The 21,631-nt window shown below is 38.5% G+C and overlaps 1 protein-coding gene across 1 annotated transcript; it reads right to left on the bottom strand.

Annotated features, from left to right (window-relative positions):
- Positions 1–4,283: 4,283 nt before the first annotated feature.
- mrc1b (mannose receptor, C type 1b) lies at positions 4,284–20,154 on the bottom strand. The gene is made up of 31 exons (XM_018676205.2): positions 19,986–20,154; positions 19,018–19,374; positions 18,509–18,679; positions 18,113–18,268; positions 15,419–15,529; positions 14,561–14,698; positions 14,289–14,465; positions 13,668–13,822; positions 13,378–13,491; positions 13,000–13,115; positions 12,739–12,887; positions 12,453–12,652; positions 11,992–12,107; positions 11,600–11,672; positions 11,350–11,503; positions 11,033–11,071; positions 10,512–10,675; positions 10,357–10,418; positions 9,776–9,876; positions 9,510–9,652; positions 8,937–9,042; positions 8,540–8,667; positions 8,220–8,264; positions 7,960–8,062; positions 7,389–7,621; positions 6,948–7,113; positions 6,381–6,545; positions 6,135–6,251; positions 5,787–5,942; positions 5,091–5,120; positions 4,284–4,935 (listed from the first exon to the last, which is right to left on the bottom strand). Exons 1-31 carry the CDS (start codon positions 20,086–20,088, stop codon positions 4,682–4,684), a joined length of 4,302 nt encoding a protein of 1,433 aa, XP_018531721.1. The 5' UTR covers positions 20,089–20,154; the 3' UTR covers positions 4,284–4,681.
- Positions 20,155–21,631: the final 1,477 nt, after the last annotated feature.

Genomic DNA, 21,631 nt, shown 5'->3' with positions numbered 1-21,631 from the left:
ACAGACACATCCTGCTATGTCAATTCATTCTAACCTTTTTATTTTTTTTAATTCATTTGTAATGAATCATCATCATGTCAGAGACATGACTAAAGATGAACAGGGAAGGATGAACCACCGAATGCTGATGCTTGCACACTCGGCTGTTTACAGTACTAACATGTTACTACATTTCTTAAGTGGATGTGTGTCATTTCATGATAACCAGTCTGTAGAAAACAGGAAGTGCAAGTAGTACAGTAGGTGAGCACTCTAATGCCAGCTAGTAGAACATGTGACCTAATGTGAAAGACACATCAGGAATGGTTTTAATCTTTTGATTGTTTATTAAAACACCTCTTATTTTCCATTAAAGTAACAACCAGTTTTTCCAGATGTTATTCATGTGGTATCGAACGCACAGCTGGTAGACAGAGATACAAAAGAAATTGAATAATGCAGCCAAAAGTTTGATTCTCACTCATTGTCAGCACTAAGTCTATGGAAAATGCAACATTTCTGTTATGGATTGTTGTCATAAACGGCATAAAACTCAACATGAAACAATCTCCTCACAGAGCCCCAGACTGTAACAACCAATCAAAAGTAAGTCCGAAAAATGAAACCATCAGTAACTGATGGAAAATCTGTCAGTAGAATAAAATGGAAAAATGTAAGTTCATAAAGGAAACTTCAATACAGGACAAGATGGGTCAGTCAAAGTTCATCATCCAAACTGGGAAATTAAAATGATAATGAAGATACAGGTACAGAGGAATCAGTTATTTTTCGAGGAAATATGAATTACTTAGTTTATTTAAGAGTATGGGAAGAATATAAAGATATCAAATCACACAACTACAAAAATGTCAAGGATGACACAATAAAAAACACCTTATAGAAGTAACATGTTAAATTAAAATGAGTCTGTATTTACCTACTGTATTTCTCCTATTGTAGAGGATGACTTTGAACAGATTCTCAGACATAGACACTAAATCGTGACTAAACACTAAATGTTTTCATCCCATTGTGAAATTTTGGAGGGCACTGTATACTGGATAAAGTTACACACCTAGAATGTGGACACTCAATTATTGGCAGACACTAAATATAAAGCACAATATAGTACATGAGTAGTGATCTCAGATACAGCCTAGGCTCAGAAATGATCAAAAATATTAAACAAGCTACAAATATTAATACAGAGCCTCTTTAAAGAAGAAATTGTCAACAAAGTTAAACCTTGCCCCTTGGGGAGATCATTATCACTATCACTTCACCACCATATGTAAAGACTGGCAAAAACAAAAGTGACTCAAGTTGTGGTTAGCAGTGCCGAGAAGCAGTGATTTCTAGAGAAGAGTGTGTTTTGGTTGATAGAATTAAAAGTATTGTGCAATATTTACTAAAAGGAAGCCACCATAATGCTGATGATCAGTTCCTGTCTTTTGCTCTTATGGACGTATTCAAACTTCTTAAGAACTGATGGACATCAGGTGCCAACTTCTGTAAATAATTTCAGAGAATACAATTCCTAGATCAGACAGAGAGACAGAGGGTCTTGTGTTGTACAGATTGTAAAGCCCCCTGAGGCAAATCTGAGATATGTGATAAGAGGCTTGATTTTGACATTAGTCACTGTTGTGTTTCATGTAATGTTTTGTTTGATAATTGAATGGTTGGACTCTAGAATACTACTCAGCAGAGTGGTAAAAAGGCAAACAGACCAGGCAGATAAACTCAGACGGCTGGTCTTGGCCTGACTCTCCAAGAAATGTGTTTCACCATACTGTCTCTTGTTGCAGAGTATCCTTGGTTAAAAGTTGCAGTCCTGTAAAGGCCTTCTCCACCTGTGTGATAGGAAGCAACCAGTCCAACAGCTGAGAATAGGTTTGATGAAAAAGTTACAACTGGAACTATAAAATCTAGCTTTGCTTTGTACTGGTATTGTACTGGTAATGTCAATCAATATCATTTTGCTTGAGTAAATAAAAAGTCAGCGATGAATAACAAGGAGAAATCACACTTAATGTGTGTTGACACTTATTCTTAGAACAGTCAGTTAGAGCAGCAGATTTTTTATATGAGTCATATCCCAGTGCATTTCAACAGTCTTTTTTAGTCATCCGTCTGTCTCATGCTCATCCGATGGAACAGTTACTCTATGTGAGCTTAACTGTGACCTGAGGTGAATTTATATGTTCATCTTACATTTAACTACAGTTATTGTATTAGGTTCTGAGTGTTGGCTAAACAGGGGTGACCTAAACTCAAAAGGCCTTCCTTTCAATGTGAATTTTGTAAGGAATAGGAGGGAAAGCACAGGTGTAGCCAACAATGTTAAAGAGTTCAGATAGGTGCAAAGCCACGTCATTCAGCAGGCTCACACAATACCAGGAGCCTGGAAGTGGCTTACTTAAAAGCAAGGCAACCATTATTAATATTCTGAGTAACACGTGTGCTTTTCCTGCTATGACCTGTGTCTGCTGTGAGAGAAGGCTATACTGTGCCTGAATGCATTACACTACACTGCATTATTACTAATAATGAGGACTAGGGGGAGAGGACTAGGGCTCACTTCCCTGTCATCAGCAGCAGAGCCACCATTGTCAGACTGAATTTGTTTAAAAAAAAAAGGCGTATATATTGTCCTGACATTCAGATGTCTGGGGTCAACATCTGTCCTATGATATTGAAGAGGTTTCTAATGCTTCTTGAGCTGTTCTTGCTCTTAACATAACAAGTTGTCAACCTGTCTCTCCTGCTTCTTTGCACATACACACTGAGCAGAGGCACATGTAAAACAGGAGGCAAGGACAGAAACGCAACTGTAAATGACAGTAAAACGCAGTATAGACTCACACTGAGCTGAAATGAAACGACTGTACAGAAATTAGGTAAGTTTGGCTAGGGAAATGCTGTAGCACTTTAAAGTGGTGATTTAAAGTAGTGACTTTAGTGATGACATACCTTCTTGACCATCCATATATCTAAGTAGTACTCACTCCTTGATGACAATTTCTGTACTACAAGTGATTTACCGTATATTTAGTGTTTGTCATCAGGGTGGAGGAGTAGTAAGTTGAGCAAGTAGTACTATCTGGCTTGATGAAAGAACGAAGCATTCGGGGTACAAAAAAGAGGAACTGTCATCTGTGAATATGTGAAGCAACCTGTGAGAACACTTGTGAGAACAGTTGGGCAACATTGAGCTTTGTCCAGCTGAAGACAGTTGACCAAGTAGCTTTTGAATATGTCAGCACAATTTTGCAAAAGCCTGAAGCTCTTTATATCACACATGAATAACGTGTGCCGTGTTTTATTAGTTGAAATCAAGTACTAGTGTAGTATCTAACGTCTCAATAGTTTACTGGACACGAATACTGAATGGCAACTTTATTGATAGTCACTGGCTATGTATTTTTCTGCCAACTACAGCAAAGGAGTCAGAATCCACCCCCACCCTCCCCCAGATGCTTCAGAGTTGTGATATATGCACGGCTTTGCTCGCTGGTGTCCTCTTCCCTTTTCATTTATTAGCTTAGTTTACTGAAGGGTCAGTGAGGCAGCAATAGGTCAAGCTGGTATGAATTTTAAGAATGTCGTCAGCTGGGAAACTGTAAATTCAAAATTCAAACAGACTTTAGTTTGTAATATAATGTTAAAATTTCAACTAGCATATATTTGCATCTGAATTGTTACATGACATATTTACATACCAGTAAGTAACACACTGTAAATCGTGCAGTCATCAGTTAAGGGCACTGCAATGCAAAACCAGTTTTGATTTGGCCAGTTTTGTTTGTGACTGCATGGTTTTTATTTGTGATTCTTCATCATTTTTACCTTTACAGCTACTTTTTGAGAGTTTTGGACCGCTGTGTGGTTCCTGCCTCCTCTCCCTTTAGCCATCAGGTGTTGTAGGTGTAACAAAATGTAACTGTTATTCTTTATTCTTATATTACTGTGTTTTTTACCATTTAATCCAATTCTATTGTTCATTACTGTTTGCTTCTACATTAAGACAATGTGGAACTTACAGAAGAAAAGGCACTGAAAGCCTCTAATAGGTCGACTGAGGTGGTCTTTGGTTAGTCCGGGTCTTTTTACTTAATCTGTTCCAGACAGTGAAAATAAAGACATTTTTCATATAAACATTATACTTGTGACTTTGTGTAGATGAGCCCCAACAACTAAAGCAATTAGATGTTTGGAAGAATATGTCCATAAGTGAACAGCTAGGGAGGGAACTGATCTGTGGTGTTATTTTACTTAATAAGAAATAACTCACTATATGAACATTTATCATTTTGTGCAGAGTTTAATGTTCATTTAACAAAGACAGGCAGTGAGATTTTTGCACATTTCAAGAGCACAAGCGATGAACAGCATCTAGTGGGCATAAGCAAAAAGTGACAATTATATACATTCAATCATAGATAAAAAGAAAAAAATCAAATACTGATCATTCCCATTGAGACATCCTAGAGCCTAAATTGTTCTGTTCCATGAGGTTAGACATTGCCAACTCCACTGAAACTCATACTGAAACAGTGACATACTGTTAAATAACTGAATATAGACCGTATATAGTAAAAAACTGAAAAAAAGCAAAAACATAAATGAAGCTTCCAAGTGTAATACATCAGTCTGAGATACAGTATAGTGTATGTCCCACTAGATTCTGTTACGTTCTAAATTACAGAGCTATAATGGGCTCGGGGTTTTCTTGCGCATGTTCCTCTGCGTTCTCTATCAGTTTGTTTGTGTCCACCACATCGGGCTGAGATCGTTCACCGTAGTAGAGTGGGTTGTCAAAGGTGGGCAGGGGACGAGGGGACCTCTTGTAGAGGAAGAACGCGAGGGCTATCAGCGAGGAGGTAACAGCAATGATTAGCACAACTATCAAACTTGTGTGGACACGATTGCCAGGATTTCCACCGCCACGAGTTTCTGCACAGATTTCACAAGAAGAGATTAGTTCAAAAAATCCAAAACAGATTTTTCCTATAAATATAACTGGACTGCATTTAACACTTTTTTCAGATATTTTCATGAAATAATTCAAATACTACACAACCTAATGGAGATACAAAGGTGTAACTTACCAGGTTTTGTTTCTGGATCTGTGGGTATCACTGGTGGGGAAGAAGGGAAGAATGATCAGATAACTAATCTCTTTTAAGGAATATATATTTGTAATTTTATCTGCTCCACAACGACCCCTGCATCTAAGTCTAAGTTCCCCTGAGGACAAGGCTCTGGCCCTGTCATCCCCCAGTCTACCCATAAAATACTATTATTGACTCCTCAGCAGTACACAATACACCCATAAAATAACCTGTAGAATAACTGAGATGTAGAAGATGATCTGAGGCTTGATGTTTGGGAACAAGCTGCATAATTAGCTGCACCGTTTTTCACATTTTGGCATAGAGACCAGCACATTGAGCCTTTTTTCCTTAATGGCCAAACAACTACAAACAACAATCCACTGTCCATTGTACTGGATAGTGCTTGATTAAGTAGACACAGAAAAGTGAAATCTACAAAGCTCTTAGTTTATCAAATATACAAATTCAGATTACTTGAAGGTTTAAATTTGTATGTGTGCATAGAGACAGATTAACACAATGCATCACTCTATATTTGAAATGTAAAAACAATTATTCACATCCCCTGTGCTCAGGCAGCTGTATCCTGCAGTTATTCTCCAATATAGTCTTTTGTACAGTTCCATCCTACTCTAGAGGATTATTGAACAGTCTATGGCTAATTAAACTACATGGGTACAATGACCTTACCTTTAGGTGTTTTACAGATGTACGGTCTATCGTGCCATCTGCGTCCGGACCTCCAGGTCCCATCTGAGGTTCCCATAGATCCATAGTCAGAATCAGGCTCATCCTCAGCCCAGTTAGTGTAGTCCAAGATCGTTTTATCCACCCACATCCATGTCCCTAGGGCCGAACAGAAACTCAGTGTTACTATTTACACTTTGATAGTTTGCCATTTAAACATTCTATATCATTATGTGGCTGTAATTCGCCTCGTGTCTGCTGTGGTAGTCCTGTCAAGGTGTGTAAGATAAATAAATGAGGGGAAAAAAGGTAAAAGAGAAAAACAGCAATTGCCAAAGAGAGTGATTATACCTTTATGAGTTTTATACAGGCCAATCCAGAATGAGCTGAAGCTGTCTTGAAATATTTCTGCATTGCTTTTGAGGAATTGTTGCTCAGAGGGATCTTCAATGCTAGCCAGCATTCCACCTTTACAACGAATAACAGTTACTAAGCACATATTGCTTGGTGCTGCTTAATTCATATGTACTAACATGAGTAAACTATGTACACTCAATCTACACTTAAACAGTTTTCTCTGAATGGATTGTCTCTTACCATGCCTTATGCAACTGGTGGCTGCATTTGGCCATTCAATATCCTCTGTGACAAACAAATAACAATAACCCTTAAATGGCAGCCAGGAGTAACTCTGGTGGTAGTCTTCATTCGTATCTTCAGGGCAAACTCCTGGGAAGGCGGTTGACTCTGTTGGTGCCACATCTGTGAGTGACAGAGACCATGATGATGGGATGTTATTAGGTGTTATTAGGTCCATCAACATAAGTCTTGTTTTTGTTGCGTGAAACCCTCCTGCCACTGACAGTTATTTCCTGACAGATTGCAGAACAGCCTACCCTGCCCTCAGTTAGTTCTTAATTTAAACATTGTTCTGTTAAGGATGAGTACTGAATGCTTGACATTAGTCATTTTGGTCATACATAACAACATCAATATAATCCCTAATATAACAGTCATGGATCAGAGCTAGGTTAACAAGCTAACATCAGTTTGTGATAGATGTTGGACAAAAATGTGCAGTATAAACCTACAGAGTCTGACACTTATATGTATGACTGATGGACTGTATTTTTTTTTTTTTACATTGCCTGCTAATGATTGTACCTGTGGACTGTATACAAACGCTGTTCATGGTACGATTGCAGAGAGCAGTCTTCCATTTTCCGTCCACATCCATGTACACGCAAGGTTGGTTCCTGGTTGGTTCACCTTCAGCCCAGCTGGCAAAGCTCAGGTGCCAGCCATCAATAAACTTAAAATAACCGCTGGTCTGAAAGCAAGGACCGATCAGATTATTCAGCATGCCACTGAAATTTATCAATGTTCATGTGGCTTTTTAAAATACACCAATATCATGCAATATCAATAGATTAAACAAATGTAAAGTTTCTTATTGCTGTTGTGTCAACTTCCTCGTGTGGGTTTTCATGAATTCATTCAGTTAGTTGAAAATCACATTACCTCAGTATTTCCCAGCTAATATTTACTGGAACTATGAGTTTTTGTGCTACAGTACAGCAACTTTAGATGGTTGCAGCTTTGTACCTGCTGTTTGTTCAGTCCAATCCACAGAGGAGTTTTGAGATTCAGAGCCAGCAGCTCAACATAGGCCTGCGTCCATTCATTTCGCAGGCTAGCAAGGGTGGCTTTATCACCTTCACAGTGTTTCTTGGCTTCATCCCAGGTCAGATTTTGTGTCACAGCCTTGATGCTGTCATTTCCCAGATTTACATAGATGTTAGGAACTGATGGTTCTGGTTGACTCTGGATACTTGGGTCTGTTGGGAATAAGACAAAAATCTATTGAGAAATGAAAACTTTTTTTTTCATTATCACAATATTATTGTCATGGGAACTCTAGCTCTGAACTTTAGCCAATTATTTATTTATTTATCTTTATATTAACAATGTATGATAACAATTTTGCAAACCATGTTTTATAGACCTCGCTCTAATGTATGAGCTACAACTCAAATACACACTAATTTTTGGGGAAGAATGATGATATACACCAATTGCACTTTGGGACTTTAATGTTACTGTCCTCAAACAAAATATTGCATAATTTCTTTTTAAGCCTCAGATAATTTCTAAAACAGAAGAGGGATGAACTCACCAAGATTTCGAAGACAGATATATCCATTGGTGTCATTACAAGACTTAATCAACCATTTACCGGTGCCAAGAGTAGGATTGCTGTTCATCACAACACAGTCTTCCTGTTAAAGGACAGAGGAAGTGGTAAAGATTTCAGTTTTTTTACTATGACACTGCAATTTAAAACTAAATTAGAATAGACAAATGTAGAATGAGATGACATGACAAAAACTAAGTAGAAGTAGTATTTTACTTTAAACTCAGTCTTGGAAATGTTACCTCATTCCATCTTTGATAGAAGGTCCCGGGACGACGATTATGTTTCTAAAGAGCAGAACATTTTTTAATCAATATATTAACATAAATAATATATCAAACATTTTTATTTATAGTATCCTTCAGTGTCACTCATGAGTGTGATTAGAAGTGTTTACTGTTACATCTAAAACACGCCCAAACAGTTATGTCATGGTGTACTGATACACCCTCAAGTTTCTACATCACTTCAGCAGGATGAGAAGTTAAACTACTGAAGGTCAGCAAAAATAGGAGTTCAGGCCGTTTACATAACAGTTGTACATAATATCGTCTGTACTTACAGTGTAGCCCCAGTTGGTGTATTTCCTTGCTTTTCCATCAGTCCAGTAATATTCATTTTGGTTTAAACTACTCAGACCTATCCACAGGTCTGTATTCCTTATTTCAGCCATTTTGGTGATCAAAAATGCTGAAAAATTCAAAGGTAGAAATTAAGTATAACATAAACATGACATATAACTTAAAACTAAACAATGAAATCCTTAAGTCAAAAATAACATTGCCACAAATGATTTATAACCTAATATTAAAATATAACAGTTGCAAAAGTTTTATTCACAGCACAGTAATATTTTTTAACAGGATTATAATTGAACTTTCATACTACATATTTACATTGCACACATGATTGTATCTGATTATGACCATCAAAGAAATACATAGTAAATTAGACCAAACCTTGTACACGCCTTGTGGGAATAGAGACTAAATTTCCCCCAATGGTGATGCACTGTCTCCTTGCTTCTTCCCAGGTGGTCTTCCGACCAGCGTTGATACTGTAACACTGTAGGTAAGAAATTAAGTAATGATTTCTCACGCTACAACCAAATGCTATCCTTTTTTTATTAAGTAGCCATGCCATCTGATTCAATCATCTCTGTGCTTTTTTCTCTACCAAACTCTCTTAAATCTTTGTTGTAGCCCTTAAATTATTACCACCTATCTAGGTACAGTGTTCTTTCTTCACTCACTTTTTGTATTCATTTGTGTTATTTCCTTTTATTTGCATTTCCAAATTTACAAAAAGCAAAGGTATGAATGATATTTGATGATTTAAAAAAATATGTATCTTTTCACATGTGAAATACGACAGCCTGTGAAGCTGAGTAACTATGGTATGTTGTTTCCATCATGCTAGTCATGCATGTGGGGTTTTCACATTTAAATGTAACAAGCCTTAATTAACATGACTAGATGCTCAAGATCTGACATTACAAAATTGGTAGGGAAGATTTTGCAGTGATTTCTAACCTTTGAGTCAAATTTTGTCCACTTGATTGGGCAGCCACCTTTAGGAGGAACCGTGGGGGCTACAGTGGTGTTTGCAGGTACTGAGCCTCTTCGTTTACAAATGGACTGGTGCTCTTGGCCACAATTAAAAGTACGCCAGAAACCTGTCAGCACAGCAGAGATACAATGAGTAATGTTTCACCAGCAGCAACCTATCCAGAACATCTCATCTCATTTTGATTCATTGTTAAATTTGGTCAGAATTTTTATTTCTTTAAATTACTCACCCATATAATAAGACATAGCAACACAGTTCTCATCAAACACATTAGAGTTAGGTTGATTTTCATCCCATCTTTGCAGTGACACAGAAGTACCATCCATCCACCTTCAAGCAAACATAGTTCAGATTAATTGTGAAATAATGAAAACAGTAATCACTTGACCATTTTATCCATCTTGTTGGCATTTTGCATGATAAATAAACAGAGAACAGGGCTCACTAGCACTGACCATAAATGTATTCAGACAAAATATAATCACTGAAATCAAGAAGAACAGCTTAGAAATTCAAACAAAGAGGTTTATGAGTGGAAGGACTGAGTTGGATGAACATTGAGAGAGTCAGTGATTAAATTAATGAGAGATCTGTTCCATTAATTGCCTATCTACCTAGCCGGGATAATGAACTGCACTTCCCTGTCTATGTATTCAGTTTCACTTTGAATTGCGCCTTGTTACTGAAGGTAAAGATGCTCTAACTTCTGTGTCACTGATTATAATCCTTGAAAGGCCCAACAGTCTTCTCTGTTCTCCTCTTACAATGTAACCAACTGTAGCATATTTTCTGATGATCGCTGATACTCACCAAAATGACCCATCAAGATCCACTGACAAACCTATATAATAATTCCCATAGCTTCTGGAAATCTGTGAAATGCACACAAGTGTTAAGACCTGCTTTTGTAGCATGGTGCCAAATTTGTGCGAACTGTTAAACAAACCAAAAAAAAAAACACTTACCTGTTTCCATATGAAGGTATTTTCATCTTTACTGGTGATAGATACCAAGTCACCATGCCTCTGCTGACAGAAGTGACGAGCATCCTCCATGGGCATTGACATTCTGTTAATGTAATACTGATTCCCCCTCCACACAAGCCAGCCATCTGAAGTGGTATTATATTCTGCAAATGTTTTAGAAACATTGGTATTTTAAAAACTTACTTTTAAATTCCTTTCTTTTTTACAGCTTACACTCTTCAGAAATAATTGTTTTAGTAATTTTTCTAGCAAAAATGCTAGATATCTTCTGGTTCTAGCTTTTGATTTGATGCTTTTTTTGGTCTTACAATATAATAAATTAAATACCCTTGTGTTTTAGATTGGAAGTTGAACAAAATAGGACATTTGAAGCCATTGAAAAAGTTCAGTGTGACAATGTTATTTGTTACAGTTGGTCTAAGCAGCTGTCATTAGTTTCCTAATATGTTACACATTTTTGTCATCCTGGGTGGGTGTGTGGTTATATAATGTCAACTTACCCACTGTAGTGATATTTGGAGGCGATTTTGGAGTCACTCCTGAAAGGACACAAATAGCTGTCAATTTCAGTCCAAAGAAAGCAAACATAGATTAAACACTATTAGAAAAGAAATAATCAACTGTCCCCTCTCAGCTACTTTTTGCTGGAGATGTGTTTATGAGAAAGATGGCTTGTGGGAAGCTTTGCAGAATAGGAGAAGGTGCTCACTCCAACACTGAAGCTTGAACTAAGTAGGACATACGTGCATATGTGCCTACTTAATCTCTCTTCAGAGGAGACAAAAGAAGAGAATTCAGTACATGTTTTCAACTGTACCTGCGCGGATCTGACACAGCCAGTCATTGTAACTCTCACAGTGCACGTCGTTCCAAGACCCCTCCTCATCCCAGTTATAGATTCTGAATTCAGCACAGGATTCTGCATTATTAAAATTGTTGGGCTCTCCTTCCTGCCAGTGTTGGAAGTTTACCTGTGAACAAAAAGAAAAAAACAAAACAGAATATATATTTGAAAAATAATATCTGAGCTATCAAATTAGTTGTAAAAAGTAGAACATACAACTTACCGGGGATCCATCACTCCATACATAACCAGTGTTTGGATCAGGAACATGGAGTCCAATCCAAGCTCGTCCATGACTGCAGTACAAAAACAGTCCTATAAATTTTTTGACCTTCCAACTTTATTTCAAAATTCTTAAGTAAACAGCTTTCACTAGTTTTGCAGTTATCTGATGATGCTCTGTCCAATGGCTCCTCTGTAAAGTATCTAAAATATCTAACTTTCCGCATGTTGTCACCTGCTAGAGGTAAGGTGATGAGAAATACTGCAAAGATGGTGGAGCTGAGTCAGCCAGTGTAGAGAGGATGTGCCAACTAAGTGTGACATTCACTAATGGATTAACACTTTAGATTTCAGTGTTTTGTTCAACTTAAAGTTAAAATACTGTACCCATACCGTCCCACTAGAAGTTCTGCAGAGCTGTGGATGCTGAGCAGATCTCCTCCAATGGCCCTACAGTAATCCCTGGCCTCAAACCATGTCTTTTCATTTGCACGAGGCCCTGTAAAAAACTTAAAGACAAGAAGTGTAGGCTGGAATTAAGTAGAGCAGATATGGACGGCAGTAGAGATTATGATTTGGATAGAATTTTAATGTATTTGTTTCCTTTAGAGAAAAAACTCTTTTACCAGCTTTACCAGCAACAGTTGCTTATTTACACATCCAGCAGTTATGGAACATTAAAATGGATTTTTTGTCTTTTAGCTCAGGTTTTGGTCTCCACCAACGCTAGAGGAAAACCTCTGGCTCTTTAGCTGCTATCACTGTTGATGGTGATGTTTGTGTTATTTGAGAATGCCTCTTGCTTCATTGGTATTAGTAGGTAACACTTTCATTGTGTTTAGCTGAGGTTGTACCTTAGAGCAGAAGTTTCTTGTTCCCACTCGATTCCAACCTTCCGCACACTTTGGAGGAGATTGAGTCGGTGGTGGAACGGTTACAACTGCCCCTTCTGCCAGGTGTTTGCAGATGTATTTCTCCTGATTGGTGCAGGGCAGTAGATCCCAGAGTCCAGCCAAAATCCCAGTTGACATGGCAACACAGCCTTGTTGGTAACCTTAAGTTGTTGATGGAAAAAATTGTTAAATACAAATTGCTGTTTATGTCTACTATCTAAAGATGGATTTGCATGTCTGTCCATACCTGGCATTCCAGTGTTCCAGTGAGTAAACCTCACTGTGTCTGTGTTGGTCCACACAAACTGATCAATGTCTCTCTGGTTTGAGAGCCCGATCCAGAAGTATTTCTCAGGTCTCAACCCCACCAGGGTGACTAGGAAAGCATTATCCACCCTGGAAATATTTACACAGGGTTATTGGTTTTATCTTGTCTGGTTGAATTATATGAAATAAACATTTGTTAGTGTTAATGTCACATGTAAAAAAAAGAAAATAAAATTCTCACCCAGTTGAAACATCTGCCAAGTAGGAGTCTGAACTCTTGCAGTCTTCTTTAGCTTCTTCAAAAGTCTTTGTCTCAGTTCCTACAAAATAGCAGTAGGAACCATGTCTTTTCCAGCCCTGCAGGAAATTGAGCACTGATTAAAACAGAGGAGTTATGCTTTAAAGGGCTAAATATCCATTTTGTTGTAAGACTTTGGTCTACAGTCCACCAATGAATGTATCTGAAACAAAGTGAAAAATTGTATTCTTATATATCTGCTTCATATGCAAAATCTACAGGCCATGGATTTCCACAAGTTGTAATCACACACCCTGATTAGCCGAATGCTAATGAAGGCCAGATACTTTTTTTCACAGATTACGCATTAACTTCACTCACTGCTTTGCAGCCTATGTCCAAGTTTACTTCTTCTATAGGCCGGTCAATTTCACTCTGCTTCATACAGATAAAGCCATGGCTCTCATCACATGAGCGATCTGCCCAGTTCCCATTCTGAAAGAAAAAAGCATCATATAACATGTACAAATGCGTATTTATAGATCAGAATTTGTTGCATGAGGCTTTTCTTGAGAATGGATTCAACCATGATGCTAACTGATGCTTTCTCCATATATTATGACTAGAAGAAGCATCTGTGTGTACCAGAACACCTACATGATGCTCCTTACCTCCCCCCTGATGAGAACACAGTCTTCACCATCGGTGGACACAGAAGGTTTTCCAAACCCCCAGCTAGTGAAGCTGACAGTGGAGTGGTCACTCCAATCAAACAGCCTCTCTGTCCTCCTGTCATTCAGTCCAATCCAAAGCTCATCAATGGATGCTGCAAACAAGGATAGTTTAGAGTATACTGCAGATGAACCAGTGGCTGAGATTTCACTGATGTAAATGCTCTTTACTTTGACATTAATAGAGTTATTGGTAGTGTGTGTACACTGGTAAACATGGAAATCTGTTATTGTGATAACTTTACTGTAGCCGCCATAGAGAGACATTTTATTTGGATAATCAATAAGCTTTGAACATAATATAAACATGTTATTTTCTTCCATAGAGGTGAGAACATGGCAACCTGTTCTGATGTATGGTTTCCTGTCTTACTTACTTTCTTCCTTAGACTTACAGTCAGGTTGAACACTAGGTATAATATTTATGGTTATGTTAAGTATCCTGTTTAGACATGTTGAATCATTTGGTTTTATATAGAATACAAAAACACAACAGACCAACATAGTCTCAGTTGTTTGAGATGGTTGGACTATCTACATCTCTGTGGCCCACTTACTTACCATATCCAAGTTGAGAGATGACAAAGCTTTGGTCCTCCACGTTGCGAATGCTGACCAGGTCGCCATGTTCTTTGCGGCACTCTTTCTGAGCATTAATCCATGTTTGAGGAGTTCGCTGAAGGTGGAAGCAGTGACCATTGTAGGGAATCCATGGGCTTGAACAAAATCCTTGTTCAACTGATGATAAAAGAACACACATATAAGGTATTGAATGACTGATAACATAAAGAAACATTGCAGTAGCCAGAGGAGGGTAGAATATTGTTCAGTACTTTGCGGTGTAACTGGTGGGGCCCCAGCTTTGTAGCAGATGTAGCCCAGTTTCTTCACACAGGATGAACTTTGCCAAGAGTGATCCCCAGCAGAGTCAAGAAATGCACAGTTGTGTCCCGGATTAGGAAGTGGATGTCCTAAAAAATCAAACAAACAAAGATGATGGAGATTCCTTCTGCAGTAGTGGAGATCCACATACATAGTGTTCCAATTATGTAACATCACAAAATCATTTGACTTATTGTAATTGTTAAAGCAACACAGTATAACTTTGTTGAGCAACGGCGGTCTCTGTAGCCACGAGTGGTAATTAATTCTGTTGGGCCCAGAGTTGGACCCCAAATAAAGCCCATCAATCACTTGACTGGATCTCCAAGTGCATAGTCCCACTCACTGAACTGAAACACAGCCGAATGCTGTGTATTCCTCAACATCCCCAGCTTTCTGAGCCGGAAGTTCCAGCACTGTAACAAACTCTGTTTATAACGCTTGATATTTCAAAGTTTCCTGGCTGGATATCAGAGGTGAATGCTGGTATTTAATGATTTTTAAGTATTTTAACTGATCTACAGTTCTTTATTTTTCTTGAACTCACTGGGCCTGATTCCAGCAGTTTAAGTTGCTGACTGTTACTTAGTTTAACAGATTTTGCAGGAGATCTTACCCACTCAACCCAAGTTACAGAGCAAGAACAGGAATTTGGGGTACAGAGTAGGAATGACAGAGGTACCACTCTCTTTTCTCTATAATATTACGAGTCAGTGTACCATTGAAATGAATCTGAAGTCGTTATTTTAAGGTAGAAAAGTTGCATAACATTGCTATAAGAGTATATGAATTCTTTTTACTGGACTTACCTGTGCTCCATCTCAGGTAACGGAAAGGCTTCCCATTAGACCATTGCCAGCCATGTTCTGGGTCCAGAACCACCCCGATCCAAAGTTTATGTTTCGCTGTTCCTAGTAGTGCTGTGTGTTTATGTGTGTTTGTGTGGTAGAGAGGGACACAAAAAAAAGGGAAAAGGACAGAATAAAAAACAATGTTCCTCTTTTTCACACCGTTCCTCTTTTTTGTTGCTTAATAACAAAATCTGCAAAAAGACAAAAATCATCACAAAGAAATAAACCAAGTGCAATAAAACACATGGAAGATACATATTGCAAAGATATCTTACAATATTACAATCTAGATTAATCATGTCACAAAATCTTTTGTCATTGAGGTTATCAAAGCAGAAAATGTGTCTGTGTCTGTAGTAATCTGAGAGAAAGTGACACTGGATGAATTGAAGGTGATTGGCCTGAGAGGACCTGCAGGTTTACAGCCGAAGTACAGAGGCTTCATATCACTCCTGAGTGAAATGGATTGCACAATCTGTCCTCTGTACTCACAGTGTCACTGTGATCCTTGGACTATTTAGGGAAGCAGTATAGTTAGGGCCCAAGCACAAAGTATGCATGGGCGCTGCAAAATGGAACCCCCTTGCCATTAAGCTTACTTGGTCATAGGTGGACGAAATTTGCAACAGATATGTAACATGCCAAAATCTCTTGATGTAATGGCCTCAAACCTACAGGAGGTTGGCCATTTTTATTTTATTTTGAAAATTTTGCTAATTTTTGCTCATTTTTTGCCATTTGTATTTGATCGAACTCCTCCTACAGATTTTATCATATTGACCTCAAACTTGGTCAGGATACTCTTAATAAGTTTGTGATTAAAAGTTATCAAAAGATTGTTTTGACGTCAAAGGGCATGGCCTCAAATTTCGATGTCTCGCCATGAAACAGGAAGTTGTGGCACGGTGGCAAATTTTAATGTTTCGCCATGAACATGGAAGTTGATGTAACCCATGCATACGTTGGCCAATTAGTGCAAAACTTGACATGATAAGAGTCCTCGCCCTGAAGACATTACATGCTCAAGGGCGTGGCAGAATGCCTCAATAGCGCCACCCAGAATTTTTCAAAAACCCCTTGTTTTGTCCTAGGTGGACAAAATTTGGTAGCAATATGTAACATATCCAGAGGTACAAAAAAGTCTCTTGAAGTCAGGACCTAAAACCAACAGAAAGTCGGTCATTTTGATTTTAATACACAAATTGTACTTATTTTTTGCCATTTGGGCAAAAAATGTTATGTTTGATCAAACTCCTAGAGTTTTTCTCATATCAACCTCAAACTCAGTCAGTTTAATCTTAAGACCTATATAATTCCAAGTTATCAAACGCTTTACCTGATGTTGATGGGCATGGCTGTGGCAGCACGTCAAATTATGATGTCTCGCCATGAAGCAGGGCGTTGATGTAACTAAAACATACTTTGTCCAATCTGCACCAAATTTCACTGGTTTCACAACAGGCCTGTCCTGAACACATCTACATTCCAGTAGATCAGTATAGTCATGGCGCCACCTATTGGCAACAGAAAATGATGTGTTTCATCCAAGTGGATTGATCTGATTGACCTCAAATGTGGCCAGACAAGCACTTATATCATATCATGTTATATGATGAAGACTGTGGGTCTTCATCAAGATGCCCATGCTGTAGCGCCGTGGCAAGTTTTGATGCTTCGCCATGAAACAGAAAGTTGTTGTAACTCACATATGGACCGTCAAGTCTGCCCCAAACTTAACGTTTGGTAAGTGTCATGGCCTGAACACATCTACATGGCAATATTCACCTGCAGTCATAGCACCACCAAACAGGAAATGACACGTCAATGTACTCGCAGCAGCTTGACACTGATCTATTTCACATTTTGTTAGAAAGGGACGAGGGTACTTGTCAAGTCTTGAGCCCCTCTGAGGGTCCAGCTGTACATGTGGCTGCCTTCATCCATAATGGAAATGTGTAACTGATGGGTGAAGTAAGTGACTTTTCACTCATTTGTACTGTGTCCGGTGGTCATGTGGTTGCAGAAATGCATCGTACGACCCCGCGGCTGCAGGTCTCCTAATGGGCACAGGGTCACTGAGAGCCCTTTCAATGCTCCTTGCTTCTTTAATTTGAGCTTACTGTCAGGTTCTGGAGCTCTTTTGCATGAAATAATCCTTATCTTAAAGGTTTATGTGAGGTCTTGAAAGCTTGTAGAAACCTTTTGTGGCCTTATCAAACACTGAGTTGACAGTGGTGGGAGCAAAAAGTAACCAGTAGTAAAGTATTTTGTCTGTTTCTAATGCAAATAAAGTAAATTTAAGATTTTTTTTAGAAACCAAGAGACATGATCTTTGTGTGAGAGTTTTCTTCAACATTAGTGTGTAAATATTTTAATGGAAACAAATACCAGCCTTTAGACTATACCTTTAACCTATATTTGATGATTATTCAGGAATCCTTTAAATTAACAAAACATCTTATTTTACATCAGTTTTTCCTGAAGTCTTTTTGTTTAATAGTAATTATATTACATTACATTACATTACAATAACATTTTAACCCATTGTGATGTAAGTGGTTCTAGATGCTTTGTGTATAAACAAAGCCCTCTATGTTGGGTCAGTATGTATGTGTTTCAGTACCAGCAAAAATCCACTGGGTGGCACCTTACCTGACATAAAAGCCTGCTGATGGGGATCGGTGACACTGACCAGGGAAGCACCCTGCTGTTTACAGCTGGCATCTGCTTGGGGCCAAGTCAGAGCTGCCTGTGTGTTGAGCTGGTAATACGCTCCGGTCACAAGGTTTTTCACCCAGTGATCTGTGGCTGATCATTGATAAAGAAATATGGTAATTCAGTAAAATGTTTTAATTCATTACTGTAACCTACAATTGTGCTTTCATACTGTGTGCTTTGCATTAAGAATAGAACATGATGATTAAACTAGTGGTAGGTCTCTGGAAACCAAATGGATCTGCCTGAAGATGCATATAATGCTGACACTTACAAGATTCATTTCGTGCCTACTCACTGCAGTGACATTTAATTGCAAAATGCAGTACTTACACGTAGATGGGCAGTATCCCCACTGTTCATGTTCATATTTTGTCTCAACTGCACACCAAGCACGCTTTTGTGAGGAGTCATATGTAGTGCAGTCTCCAAACCACCGGTCTTTGTACAGGAAGGGAAACATGCAGATCTTACCAAACGCATTTCCCTCAATGGTATAAAGTTCTAAAAGGGAAAAATAAGAGGTTGATCAAATTACATCTTCTGCAGTCGAAATGTCACAGATTCCACAAAGGTGAAAAAACTGATTTTTAGAGCAGGCCTGAATCATTTGTTTGTTTTGTCCTCTCTTCACTGTTGATTTACTCCAGGCAGCTTGATGCATCATTCTACTTGATTATACCTCAGCTGACATTTTAGAAGCAGCAAGTTTTGTGATTAGTTATTTCATAAATCCCTGTAAAAATGGCAGGTAACAATCTGCACATCAGGTGCAGAAACAAAATGTCATGTCTTATTGCTGCACATCTGGTCGCCTCCAAAGCAGAATTTTCATACTGTACCTCTGAATGTTCTTGTGCAAGCACCACTGACCGTCCCCGTGATCGTGAAGTCGTTATTTGGCCCGACAGTTCTGGAGAGGGCAATCGTTTCATCAGCCTTGACTTCGATGTAGAGCTCTTGGCCTTTGAGAGCGAGCAGAGTTCCATTCTTGCATTCCCACTTCTGGAGGTCGCTGTTGATGTCACAGTCATAGAGGCTCACTTCACTCCCCAGGCTTTTGCCCTGCGCTCCCAGGCACTTTTTGGTTGTGACAACAAAAAGGCGGTTTCCAGTCGTCCAGCGCATGTCCAGGCAGCGGGTAAACTTTTTCAGCAAACAAAAACCAGTGGCCCTGTTAGTGAGGGAGAATGGGGCATCTGCAGAGAGAATGTAAAATTGAAAAAAAAAAAAAATGATCCACACAGTTATATTTGAACAGCCTATTGCATCCATAGGTTCATTTATTTACATGTATTAAAAAATTACCTTGTAATATATTAAAAGTATACAAAGATGCTTTCATACTCTTAATCTTAATCTCTTTCTAATTTTGGAAGATATATTTTTCACTAATCTTTGTTTTTTTCTACTGGAGCTTCTGTCTTCAAAGCATGTTCCCTGCTCTACTTTGACAGACTAGAGTTGCATGCAGAGCATCCTACAAACATCTGTCAATACAGTCCGCCACTGCAGTTGTATCAGTTCATTGTTTAGCACACATTGCACTTTTTAAAAATAGTTAAAGGCCTATAAGAACAAGATAACAAATTCTCATCATAATTTGCAGTTTTACATAATGTAATTCACCTAATCAGGGTTAGTTTTGAATCCCCTTCTGTGGGAAAGCGAATGTCAGAATGTGAATATGCATTTGGATTATTCATCCTTACATTAGTACCAACCACCACACACTGACACAATACAAACCTGGAACAAAGGCCTAATATACAGAATATGTTGAATAAGAAAGCTTGACTTTATACTGTACCATTTGCTGTTGAACATTCAGATGCTAAGACGAAGAGCACAAAGGATACTAGAGTTATCCTTGGGGTCAGCATTCTCCTGATAAGTCTCACAGCAGCAGACATTGTCCATGCATTGCAAGCAGAGGACTTATGAGCGTGACCATGAAAAGGAGGGAATCTTATTAGCACTGACACTGTCACTTTCTCCCCCCCCCCCCAATCATTGAGTAAGTGTCATGTTTCAGATTGGCACATTTCAGCATTTTGCTATTGGTAAAAAAAAAAAAAAAAAAAAAAAAAAAAAGCCTTGGGGGTGGGGGTGGTGGTTGGGAGGGAAGTAGGGGCAACATACACACACTTTTGCACGAATGTCACACTCCAGAACAGGCAAAAAGTGGCCTCATTCACTTCCTATCCTGGGGGGAAAAAAAGGTTTAGTAGAAATTTGTGCTAAACATGACTCATCAGATTCTATGGTCTAGACCAGCATCCATCCTCACATGCACATTCTAGATGTCTGCCTCTGGTGTCTGCAATCATAGTATTTTTATGTTTAAAAAAGGGGGGGCGGGTGGGGGTGACGTGGAGTCATTGATATTCTGAAACTAGAGAGGAAGAGAATAAACATTGACAGAGCTTATAGCTGCAAGGCTTGTGTCTAGTCCTTTGTTCAATGATGGCATGATTTATTTTGCTATTATTAACCTATTGGAAGTCCAGTACAACAACACACACTCCATCATGTTAGCTAAAATCCTGGCACCTTGCATTTTGATCATTAACAGTTCTGCTTTTTTATTAATATTTTGTGTTTTTCATTGAGTTTGTGTGTAGCACTGAATTATATTTCAAAAGGACATATCTGAACAAAACTATAAGAGGACACTGGAAATGTGCCATTGTGGATAACCTGCAGTCACAAAAGGAGGCTAAAATTCGGAAATTCACTGATAGATTCACTGATTCGCCTAGTTCTGATAGGTGTAAGGAGGTACAAATTACTTGTAAGGTTATTAGACCAGACTGATTGCATTGTTTCTGATGAATAGAACATTTTGTGCATCCTGAGTGTAGCAACACAATATCCTGTTTTTTGGGGCAGAGGCATTCAGATGTTGAGGTTTGTTCCCCAACTCTTCCTTAACATCTATCATAGCATTTTGTATTCTCACTTCCTCTTTGGTTATTCTCCTTTTCGGTGTGAAGGACTGTGCTGAAATATTAACATCTGTGACTACAGTGATTGCTTTTATAAAGCCTGCCAGTTGGACTAGTAGACTATTGAATTCTGTTGTAGGTTTATATTGGTGAAGGTTCTGAGGAGCTTTGTCCGAAATATTTCATGCAAATGTACAAACATGTTAAGGGTTGCTCTCAATTTGGTCTAGTGATAATAAATAGTGTAGAAAATATACATTAAGATGTTGTAATCATAACTGCAGTTACAGTATCATTCACTTCCCTTGTCCGTGATAACAAGGAGTCACTTGGTTCAAACTTTGACAAAAAGTGGAGACCATGCCCTGCAGTTACCCTCAAAATGTGAATGAGTTCAAGCAGCAACAAGCTCACTATTGGAGCTTGTTGTCAAAGCCTAATGTGTGAAAAACCCATTGTCCAAATGGAAGACAATGCACAATAGACCAGATATCAACCCAAACTGGAA

The sequence above is a fragment of the Lates calcarifer genome, linkage group LG4 (genome assembly GCF_001640805.2).
Source record: "Lates calcarifer isolate ASB-BC8 linkage group LG4, TLL_Latcal_v3, whole genome shotgun sequence".
NCBI lineage: Eukaryota > Metazoa > Chordata > Actinopteri > Centropomidae > Lates > Lates calcarifer.
This window is presented reverse-complemented; position numbering and strand designations above follow the sequence as displayed.